We start from the raw sequence: 12,132 nt of genomic DNA, 5'->3' as shown, positions 1-12,132 counted from the left end.
TCAAATCGTCCACTGTATGAGGCCTTAAGGAGGTTTGGATGACGGGAGGGGGATGGGGTCGGGTCGGGATGGAGCAGGGTGAAGTCCCACTGTTGCAAATAGAGAAATTATTCGCTTGATAATCGGAAGATTTGTCTTGAAAGCGCTCACACCCTTCACATTCTGGATCGCCATATTGTCCTATCATTGACCTACACTGGGTGTTCCTGGAACGGCCCTGACACTGTTTGTCGCAGGTTTGTGTGACTGATCCGACTCCACCTCCTTCCCCTTGTCATTCTGGTTCCCGCCCTGTGATTATGATGGGGATTTTTCTGGGGGGGGTTTACAATCCTTGAACCAACTGTCTGAGGTATCAGTGAACAAACACTAACTCTGTTACAGTCCACTATTTTAACAGGCGTGTTAACCTGCTGAAAATAAATAAGGTAACCAATCTGCTGGTGTGGACAGAGGAATATAATTACGTTGAATGTTTGTTTGCTGAGACTTCTCAAGGTCGGTTCTAGACTATGATGTTGCCTTGGTCGAAAACCACTGCCTCCCATGTACTGGCTGCACCGTTTTTAAGGGAACGTCTGTGGTGTTCAAACTGTGATCTGTGCTGCTCCCATTTCCAGGATCCCCCATGTGGGCTAAAGAGAAGATCAATCCAATTGTAGTCCACGAGGGGGCTAAGTTGGTCCTCCCCTGTGACCCGCCAACGGGCCTACCACCACCCATCATCTTCTGGATGGATAACTGTGAGTACAGAGCTGAACTTTCAGGCTTGTCTTCGCGCTACACAAGTAGTGACCAATTTAGCTTGACATGTCTTTTGGGATTGGACTGTGTGCCTCAGCGTCCCTGGGCTGGGGAGTGGCGGGTGTGGGAGGGGCCGGAATCAATCCCTGCCCGGCCTCCCAGGGTGGCAGGCACGGGAGTGCAAACAGGATTGCGATTCAGTTGTTCTGGCTCCCACAGCCAAGCAGCTGCAATCTTCCCAATGAATGTCCTCTGTATTGAGTTGCCAAGGCTTTTGATACATGAACCACGACCAAGAACCAGTGATGAGAAAAAGGGTGGGGACTGGAGGTTGTTGAGGGGATGGTGGGGGAGGAGGGGGAGAGGTGGTGGTGGTGGGAGGAAATGTGGTGCAGTGCGCAAAGGGGGAGATGAAAAATTATAAAATTGGCACCGCCTTGCCTCTGCATGGAGAGATATGAGGAATGCCCCGGGGTATGAGAGCAGTTGGTGGAGCATTACTGCAGTGCCGAAATTCAGAAGAGCGTGATCCTCGGACATTGAGGGGAAATCCCTATCTCCAGCGGTGAAACTCCCATTTGTAGATCTGAATCCCGAGACTGTTTCCTTGTCCTGAAGTTTTTCACTTCCATGGCTTTCGAAGGGTGCCTTTGAAGGCCACTAAACCATATCCAATGTCCTGGGAATCAGCAAATCACGCCCTCCCCCAACCTCCAGTCCCATGTCACCGTGAGTAAACTGCTGTCTGTTTCAAAGGGGTCTGATGGACAGTGACTCTGTTTGGGCCAGTCGGCCACTTTGAAGGTGGCCCAATCCACCTGAATACTAAAGTCGTGCATGTTTGCTGTTGCTAATTCCCATCGGCAGACACGTTCTGTCTCCAGTGTTGGAAACACAGCAATGTGGAGAAACCACTGCCGTCACCAACTAAAAGGCAAGATGTGAACTGGCACCATGGAAACCTGCAGGGAGATCACAGAAGCAGCAATTCTGATGCCAACGCAAGCAGTTGGATTCTGTGCGTCTTGCTGTGCTCTACCTTTATGGCAGGTTCTGATTCAAGCCTCACACACGAGAATTTACAGTGCAGAAGGAGGTCATTCAGCCCATTGAGTCTGCACCGGCCCTTATCCAACTCAAGCCCATGTGTCTACCCTATCCCCGTAACCCAGCAACCCCCACTTAACCTTTTAGGACACTAAGGGCAATTTAGCATCGCCAATCCACCTAACCTGCACATCTTTGGACTGTGGGAGGAAACCGGAGTACCCGGAGGAAACCCACGCACACACAGGGAGAACGTGCAGATTCCACACAGACAGTGACCCAAGCCGGGATCGAACCTGGGACCCTGGAGCTATGAAGCAATTTTGTGCTAACCACTATGCTACCGTGCTGCCCCAAATTCTTTCATGCAAATCCCTAATTTCCTTTGAGAAGGTGATGGTGGGCTACCTTCTTGAGCCACTTCCTCTATCCAGCCATGGTGTGGTATATCGGAGGATCTTGCTGTGCGAGGTGAGTTAAGAGCCTGGAGTCACATGTAGGCGAGCCCAGGTGAGGGCAGATTTCCTTCTCCAAAGGGCATTAGTGAACCACATGGGTTTTTACAACCATTGATTTTTTAAAAAAAAATTTAGAGTGCCCAATTCTTTTTTTTACGAATCAAGGGACAATTTAGCGTGGCCAATCCACCTAGCCTGCACATCTTTGGGTTGTGGGGGTGAGACCCACGCAGACACGGGGAGAATGTGCAAACTCTACACGGACAGTGACCCGGGGCTGGGACCGAACCCGGGTCCTCGGTGCCGTGAGGCAGCAGTGCGAAACACTGAGCCACCGTGCTGCCCGTACAACCATTGATGATAGTTGTCATGGTCACCATTACCAAGACTCAGGGCTGGTTTAGCTCAGTGGGCTAGACAGCTGGTGTGTGATGCAGAACAAGGCCCGCAGCATGGGTTCAATTCCCGTACCAGATTACCTGAACAGGCGGCGGAATGGGGCGACTAGGGGCTTTTCATGGTACCTTGGATGATACGCGATGGGTGCCTGACTGTATTTTCAGATTGTATTCCAACTCTAGTCAAGAACAGAGAAGGGCTCACACTGCGAGTGACAGCTATGCCTGAGTGAGGGAGTTTCACAGCCAGTCTGAACCCAGGGCTTTGTTCATTAAATGTGCCTGATCTTTTGGGGCATTTAATGTACAAATGTACACATCAGAGAAGGAGAGACTGGCTGGCATGTCGCAAGTTAACTCCGAAGCTGGATTTAGTACACTAAATGGAGCAACATGAATAGTGAAACTGTCTTCAGCACCAACGCTATTACTGGCCACAAAATCCTGTCATTTCCTACATGGCCTAATCTTTATCCTTGCTGTTTTTTTTCCTCTAGTGATGCAGAGGTTTACACAGAACGCACGGGTTTCACAGGGTTTGAATGGAGACCTGTATTTTTCAAATGTACAGGCAGAGGACACTCAAGGAGACTACATTTGCTATGCCAGGTTCAACCACACTCAAACTATTCAGCAGAAGCAGCCAATCTCTGTCAAGGTGTTGACCCGTAAGTATCACCTGGTCTCTTTAAATGTGCGGGTTTGGCATCATAAATGGCGGTGCAAAGGGCAGCAATGAGAGTCCCTTACAACCTCTCTCGTGTGTAGATGTTCCTCCAAGACATCTAAATGAAGGGCTCCAGGTTCCTCAAGTCTCCTGTTGAGTTTGTTGGTCTTACCTGAGGGTGCTATGTTTGGGCTTTGCCCTCTTTGACAATGGAAGGATTCCTTCCCTTGCTGTCTAGTGCACCCTACTGGGAAGTACAGGTATGAAAGCAAGAGAGAGTCTCTGTGGAAGCCTTTCTCCGCCCTTCCTCAGTACTCTGACACTCCCATCTGAGATCTCGTGTCAGCATTGGTCAATTTGGTAAAGTGTGCTGCGGACTTGTACCCCAAGTAAAAATCGGCACCTTTAGGAAACACTTGGGGGCTGAAGGATGGGTCGGGGGAAAAGAATAACTGAGAAGTCCACTTGGAAGAAACAGAAGGCAACACTCCTCAAAGTTGAGGAATAGTATCAATCTAATGCACCGTCAGTACCTTGCTTGGATTGTATCCAGTTAAACACATCTATTTGTTTGCAGTATCTCTCAATTCTTTCCTCAACTCTCCCAGTATTGGATCTGACGTATACATTATAAACCTTATACAAGAGAGAGAGGGACCTCCTCAGTCAGCTGCCTGTAATGGAGAACCTGACCTTCTCCCTCTCATCAAATCAATCTCATTTGGTAAGGTTTCCTTGGCTCAATGTGATGTCTCTGAACGTTACTTGCTTGGATGGTGTTCAGTGATAAACATGGAAGGCAACTCAAGGGGTTACAACAGCTCCAAACAGCACCAATGGAGTGAAACTTGGTGTTATCTCTGTTTCAGCCCAGGTGCTGCTGACACCCTTATCCGTCACCTCCAACGCTCTCCTGGAATGGCCTTCCATTTCCCACCCTCCATAATAACATGAGACCATCCAGAATCCTGATGCCCACCTCCTGATTCACAGCAAGTTCCATTCATTCACTGCCCTCGTGATCACCAAACTACAGCATCTTCCACTCCGACAGTGTCCCAATTTCAAATCCTTCCAATGGCCTCACTCCCCCCTATCCTCTCGTCACCTTCAGCCCTACAAACCTCCACAGGCTCTGCAATCATCCGATTCTGGCAACCCTGATCTCCTTTGCCCCTCCCTTGATGGCCCTCCCTTTAGCCGCACAAGCCGTGAGCTCTGGAGTTTTCTCCCTCAATCTCCCTGCCGCTCTCTGTCTCTGATTAAGTGGCTCATTTGAACCAAGCCCTTTGATGTCAGTCGAGATCCTAATTGGTGCAAGTCAAAATTTGGCACAACTTTGCCCTCCCTCTTATGAAATCTTCGAATGGCCTGTCCAGTGCAGGAATCCTTTTAAGTTTGGTGTTGGGTCAGAGTAGAGAGATCTCTGCCCTGTGTGATATAGCTGACCAGAAATATCTATTCATTATTCTGAACTAAATTTGAAGACAACACCAGTGTCCCACTGGCCTGAAAGTTGGGGCTCGTTGCTTCTTATAAATTTGGAGCATCTAGTTTTACGTAATAGTTTCAACAACCTTTGAATAAAACAGCCCTTGCATTGACCCAGTACGGCATTGGTACACACCAGTGGTGTCTCCTGTGGAGTGGCAACTTCTTTAAATAATCACTTCCAGGAAATTAGTGGAGAGAGAAGTTTGCCATCAATGCATTTTATTTGTATCACTATTCTTCCACAGTTTATCCCAAGGTCTGAGTTTTAACAAAATTGACTTGGATATTTTCAGCTGATGGATATTTTTCAGAGGATAGATGTGGGTCCTCGTGCGTTGTGTGACTGTAAATGGCACATTTTTGGATGTTGCAAAGCCCCTTGTGTGAAAAAGGGAGAGGATACTAACTGTCGGTTAGTGTTCAAATTCAACAAACCACCCCACTCCTCAGAACATTCTCCCATCGCGGCAATGGTGAGAATTGGCCACTGGCGGGATATTCTCGTCCTGCCTAAGTCTGCGGGCTTTTGCAAGGCTCGTCCACCCTGCCTCTGGGAAACCTGCCACTGGGAAACAACTCCGGCAGGAAGGGCCAGCAGATCCAGTCATTGTGAAGGGCGGAAAGTCACATCTAAAGTCTTTTGGAATACTGAAGAGGAGACCACATTGTGAGCAGTGAATAGAGAATGCTAAATTGAAAGCAGTACAAGTAAATTGAGCGTACGGGGCCTTGGGGACTGGTAAAGGAGGTGGTAAAATGGTAGATGCTGCCTCTCTTGAGTTTGTCTGGGAACATGCTGCAGGAAAGGGAGGGAGTGGTGGACGTGACTGAGGAGTGAGCCAGATTGTCACAGGGGAAAAAATGGTCCCTTCAGAATGTTCTAAGGGGAGGGCAAGGGCAGACATGTTTGGCTGTGGCATCAAACTGAAGATGGGGGGGGGGGGGGCGTGGAGGAGGAGGATCTGTTGCCGGGGGAGGTTGTTGAGGTAGAAGGTGAGGACACCCTGTAATGGTTGAGGAAGGGAGGGAAGGGGTAAGAATGGTAGTACAGGAAATAGTCGGACACGGTGAAGAGAACACGGTGAAGAACATGGTGGGTGGGAATCCTCAGTTGAGGAAAAAGGAAGAGCTCATATGAAAGGTTGCACTGTCTGAACAAATGTGCCGGAGACAGAGAAATGGGAGAACGGAGTGACGTCCTTACAGGAAACAGGGTGTGAAAAAGCATCAGCCCTTTGTTGTTCTTGGCTGGTTCGCCCCATATGTTTATAATCTTCTGTTTATTTCAGTTGATGCCACCAATGAGACTTATGCAATTTATTCGAATGGCACTGAACTGTATGGTGGTGAGTTATCATGCCCCCTAGTGTTTGTTTTAAAACCAGTAGACTTTGGCATCTGCCCGTAACCATTTCTAATTCCCTGAACCTAACCAAGGTGTTACTAAAATCAGTCTCAATATCTCTTTCTATCTAATAAACTTGACAATAATCCGGGCAGTAAGATCAATTTTCTGCTTGTTGGTGAGCTAACACAATGACGTCTGTTCACTGTTAATGTTGTGCGCATCCACAAACTAACAGAGACTATCTAACCTCAGTGCGGTTTGCCCGCGTGGTGCTGGCTGTCTACTGGGCGGGCAGAGGTCAGTGTCACTGCCGTGTGTCCACTCGTAGACAGACGGGCCAGGTATGCAAACAACATCTGGGAGCCTACCCTACCCCCTCTCCTGATGGCGGACCTGTGCTCCAGAAATGTATCCACAAGGCGAGGGAAGCAGGCTCATCGATGCTGCCCTCTGCAGTCAAATAGTTTGTAAATGTTCGTGGGTCAGCACATGTGCACAAGGAATTATCGCTGCACAAGATGTCTACCAGACTGTTGGCATCTGTGTCGACGCACACTTCTCAGGAGAGGAGGAAGAGCAGCGTGTGGGAAGAACTGCAAACCTTTCCCATCCTTTAATGATTATTAATATTTAATATATCCCAAATCAGTCTTCACATTGCTGAGCACATCTAACCAGTCTTCAAGGTTTGGGGTGGGAACCATTGAAATGATCATTTGTTGATCAGTTTCTAACCTCCCACTAGCTTGATTTCAGAACTGTTGAACATTGTTGAGAATAATTGAAATATGCAAGTTGGCATGTTATTTTGGCAGTGTGCATACAGGTCAAGGGCCCTGAAAGATTTGTGTATTTTCCTAAACTGTATGATTGGCTTTGTGTCTCCTTCCAATCCTGGGCTCTCGGTAGTGGATGGGGATGGGGAGGTGGGATGGTTCTCAAAGGGAGCTCAAATCGCAGCAACAGCACTGCGCTGTCATATTCCCATCTCCAACACATCACGGGACTGAATGTATTCCCTCTTCTGATTCGAAGGGGATGACACTGGATAGTCAAATTGATTCTACCTGGTTTATAGATACCTGACAAGGAAAGAAGGGGCCGTCGCTTCCTTGTAGGCTAATTTGTTTGAAAATTGTAATTGTTCACCATTTCAGGAGTACATTGATGCCAAACGCAAATAGAAAATTCTGGAAAATTCAGCATCTATGGAGTGAGACACAGAGTTAACATTTCCGGGTGCGACCTTGTATCAGTATACAGCATATTAGTATGTATCAGTATATTGTGCAGCACGGGCTTGGAGGGCTGAAGGGCCTGTTCCTGTGCTTTACTTTTCTTTGTTCTTGGTTCTTGTTCAGTACAATGGTGCCAAATTCCTGGCCGCTATATTTCAGTAGCTCGAAGGGCCATGCCTTTACTCTGTTGCAAGTGACATTGACGTAGGTTCGTGGAGAGAACCTCAGTGCAGATGATTGTGGCTTAGCAGATCGGAGAAGTATGGTGTTCAGGGCTTTGATTGGGACATGCCAATCTCAGGGCAATGCCAATCTCCACATCTGGTTTTCCTTTGGCCCCATCTCTTCCCTCGAGGTAACATTGAGCTTCAGTTAACCGCAAGCCTGCCCGCCCCCCTTCTCGATAAGCACGTGCCAAACATGCCAGAGGATAAGATGCCATCCGAAAGGACTCCGGTTGCATGAGTCAGACCGTGTCTTGCCAAAACTGAGCACCATCTCCAATTACTTATCTCGTTGCCAAGAAACCAGATTGAAAATTTTTTGCCTCAATGAAAAGAAGTGGAAATAGAATCCCGAGGTGAGCTCTCAGTCATCTGTAGTTAGAAAAGAGACTTCAAAGCTAGTGGGCAGGGTTGCTGGTTGAGGAAGAGTAATTACTGCGGGGAAGTGATTGTGCACCAACGATCTTTATCAGAGATATCAGAGTAAATAACAAGTAAAAACAAGCTCAATAGAGAGAACAGCAAAGGAGTTTTTCTGTTTACTAAGTGCAGTCCCACCTGCTCTATTGTGGGCCTTCAATTGGCAGGTTGACTATCAGATAATTAGGGAATGTAAAATTAGTCTTCACGTGTTTATGGTGCTGTTTGCTGGACTGTTATAATTGGACGCACCTTTAAACATTCATCCATACCTGGAAAAAATAAGACTTGAAAAAAATGCAGATCGCAGCTTAAAAATTGACTTTTGAAGCCTCTAAAAATGCTTCCAAAAACAGGGGTCAACTTCCACACCTGACACAAAGTGAACCACTGGTGTGGGGTCGTCACCATTTTGAAATGTGAAAAAAACCCCCCAAGTAATTCATGTTGAATTAATGTAGATGGTTTATTGAGTGAATTAATTGTACGGAGATACCTTTGACAACAAAGTCCTTTTAAAAACATCAAATTTATTGTCTTCAGATTCCCCTCAGAGTTCAAGTTTGTTCCCAGTCATTGTGCCCATGGCATAATTTTTAAAAAAGTTTAAAGTACCCAATTTATTTTTTCCAATTAAGCGGCAATTTAACGTGGCCAATCCACCTAACCTCCACATCTTTGGGTTGTAGGGGCGAAACCCATGCAAACACGGGGAGAATGTGCAAACTCCACACGGACAGTGACCCAGAGGCGGGGTCGAACCTGGGACCTCGGCGCCGTGAGGCAGCAGTGCTAACCACTGCACCACCATGCTGCCCTGTGCCCATGGCTTCATGATAAGGATCCCATTTTGGATCAGATTTGACACTTTCAGTTTCGGAATTATCCCTCTCCTGAAATCATCTTCCTCTTCATCCACTGAGTTGGAAATTCCACATTTTTTTGAAAAATCTTGATGACAGTCGATATCCCAAAACCACTGGGCTGGTTTAGCACACTGGGCTAAATCGCTGGCTTTGAAAGCAGACAAAGGCAGGCCAGCAGCACGGTTCAATTCCCTTACCAGCCTCCCCGAACAGGCGCTGGAATGTGGCGACTAGGGGCTTTTCACAGTAACTTCATTGAAGCCTACTCGTGACAATAAGCGATTTTCATTTCATTTCATTCACATCAACGGGGCATTATGCAGACTTCCATTTTCTGTGAAGGACATTTTCTCCATCAACCATCCACTTTTTCCATTTGCTATGAATATGGCCATTGAATGGCTTGTTCAGAAAAGCATCCAAAGGTTGAGCTACGGATGTGAGATATCCTGGTGTACTAAGGCTGACCACAACCAGTCAATTATCTAAACCTCAGGGAACCTTCTTTCTAGAAACAAAATTCCATTAGTCCTGTATAGGTAAACTATATACATGGTTGGAACGAATGAACTTTTACTAAATATCAATTTCCCCTTTAGTAGCCATAGGGTCTGGATACCTAAATCGAAATTCTTTAATAATATTACTGCAGGGGCAGCACGGTGGCCTAGTGGTTAGCACAACCGCCTCACGGCGCTGAGGTCCCAGGTTCGATCCCGGCTCTGGGTCACTGTCCGTGTGGAGTTTGCACGTTCTCCCCGTGTCTGCGTGGGTTTCGCCCCCACAACCCAAAAATGTGCAGAGTAGGTGGATTGGCCACACTAAATTGCCCCTTAATTGGAAAAAATAATTGGCTAATCTAAATTTATAAAAAAAAAAAATAATAATATTACTGCAAAGGATAATATACCTGAACTCTGGCATTTAAAATCATTACTGCAACAGATATAATATATATAAAACATTCATCGCACTTATTTGCCTTTTATGCCATGATCTAGATTGGTGCTGGCTTCCTCCAGTCAGGGAGCACCACGGGACACTTCCACTGGCTCCTTGACAGAACAAACTGACCATGGCCATTTTGGCCATTTAGCTTTCCTCCCCACCAAAATCAGGGGCCACACTTGGAATCTGAGAACCAGATGAGCAGCTCATTTCGACAGTTTTATACCCTCTGAATATCCAATAGCCAACAAGGTGGTGGTTGGAATGTTAGAAAAATGCAGCACATAAATTCTGCGCTTTCTCTCTCTCTCTCTGTGTAAGAGTTGTCCAATTAATCCCAATCCCCTCACCTCTTCTAGCAGTGTGAATGTTTCCTGTGCAAATATTTGTCTAATTCTGTTTTGAATCAAGGGCCTTGCGGCCTTAGTGCTCCACAATATCTAGAGTTTGTTACTAGGTTTGGTGGGAGCTAAGGGAATTAGAATTTTTGAAAAGACCATGATGAGAAATGTTGATCTTATTGGATTTTTTTCTTGGGACATCTGGAGCCTGTGGGCAACAGATTGAAACCTAATAGCAAGCATGTTGCCATTGCCAAGGTTTCCAAGCTGAGGAAAATAAGTTTTTCAGCAACAGAAACCATTCCCGACCCAAAAGCCGGATTTTGAATAGTTTAATTATCCCTACAAGAGTAGGGAAGGAAGGAACGTTTTTTTTTGGGGGGGGGGGGGGGGGGAAGAAAAATCAAATTGACTTGGCACATGATTAGAAACCTTGATTGATTTTGTGACCACAATATTCTAATCTTAATGCATTCAGTGTCCCCAACTGTGCTTGGATGTATTCTAGGAGATATCGTCACATGACCTCTAAATGTCCTACCCCTGCACTCTCGCCATTGGGCGCAAACGATGTTACTCGACTGGATAGTTCTTGCATTTCAGTCAAACAATCCCATCGCCGATCTGTTTATAACTAATCAAAAAAGTGTTCTAGGGAACCAAAAAAAACCCGCGGCGATTTTCCTCCCTGGTTACTCACAATTAGCGGCGTGGAGATTAATCTGAACTCCCGGACCCAAAATATATCTGACTCTTCTTGTTCGTCCTTTCTCACTAATTATTACTAATTATAGATTAGTGCTCCTCTTAAGCAGTTTCCGGATCTTTCTGGCTGCAGTTAACCTTCGATTGCTACTCTCGAGTGCTCACCAATAGCTATGCGGTTTGGTTCTGTTGATCACTTCAGTGGTTTGTGTCCTTACAGACAGCCCTGTGGGAGAGCGAAGGCCCACCATTATCAGCCCCAAAGGAGCAAGCAGTAGGAAGACCGTATTGAGAGGAGAAATCCTGTACTTGGAATGTATCGCTGAAAGCCTGTAAGTTTACCTGTCCCGTTCCCGGACGTTTTACTCACCATATGTTTGAGGTGCCATTTTTCAAATGTGGCGTTAAAGCGACACCCCATCTGCTATATTCAATTGGCATAAAAGATCCCAATGGCATTATACTGAAGAACATCATGGTTCTGCTCTGACCAATATTTATTTTCCAATCAATATCACTAAAAACAGATGAAATAAGAAGCAGCAAAAAGAAGCAGATCCAGCAGCCTCTGAGGAGGAAGATGGTGGCGACGTGGTAATGGCTAGTAGCCCAGAAGCTCAGGCTAATGCTCTGAGGACACAGGTTCAAACCCACCATGGCAGCTGGCGGAAGTTAAATTAATTGATCTGGAATTGAAAGTTTGGCTCAGTGACCGGGTGACCGGGGACAGGATTCTCCGACCCCCCCGCCGGGTCGGAGAATCGCTGGGGGTCAGTGTGAATCCCGCCTGCGATATCCTTCACATTCCCCAAAAATTGCCCCGGCGTGAGTCGCACAGCCCGCCTCAGAGTATGGCGGGGACCGGCGTGACTCAATGGGCACCGGGGCTTCATGAGTTCTCAGGCCCGCGATGGGCCGAAGTCCCGCCGTTCTTTGCTAGTCCCGCTGGCGTAAATTAGAGTAGGTCCCTCACCGGCGGGATCTGGCGGCGCGGGCGGCCTCCGGGGTTCCTGGGGGGGCGCGGGGGGATCTGGCCCCGGGAGGTGCCCCCACGGTGGCCTGGCCCGCGATTGGGGCCCACCGATCCGCGGGCGGACCTGTGCCGTGGGGGCACTCTATTGTTCCACACCGGAGGCCGTGGTCCTCCGCCATTCCCGGTGTTGATGCGAAGCCCTCTGCGCATGCGCGGGGATGATGACAGCACACGCTAGCGCTCCCGCACATGCACTGACAC

General features: G+C 47.4%; 1 protein-coding gene across 36 annotated transcripts in view; it reads left to right on the top strand.

Moving 5' to 3' along the window:
• Positions 1-12,132, top strand: part of nrcama (neuronal cell adhesion molecule a) — a 478,378-nt gene that overhangs the window by 358,162 nt on the left and 108,084 nt on the right. For 30 of the 36 annotated variants that reach the window (XM_038780573.1, XM_038780570.1, XM_038780576.1 and 27 more), the window contains 4 exons: positions 621-743; positions 3,145-3,315; positions 6,098-6,154; positions 11,119-11,230. In XM_038780573.1, the coding sequence (XP_038636501.1) occupies positions 621-743; positions 3,145-3,315; positions 6,098-6,154; positions 11,119-11,230 (463 nt within the window). The remainder of the gene's footprint in view (positions 1-620; positions 744-3,144; positions 3,316-6,097; positions 6,155-11,118; positions 11,231-12,132) is intronic. The other 6 variants (XM_038780560.1, XM_038780584.1, XM_038780568.1 and 3 more) reach the window with 1 other exon arrangement.

The sequence above is a fragment of the Scyliorhinus canicula genome, chromosome 20, assembly GCF_902713615.1.
Source record: "Scyliorhinus canicula chromosome 20, sScyCan1.1, whole genome shotgun sequence".
Taxonomy (NCBI): Eukaryota; Metazoa; Chordata; class Chondrichthyes; order Carcharhiniformes; family Scyliorhinidae; genus Scyliorhinus; species Scyliorhinus canicula.
Note: the sequence above shows the minus strand (reverse complement) of the source record. Positions and strands in the feature narration are given on the sequence as shown.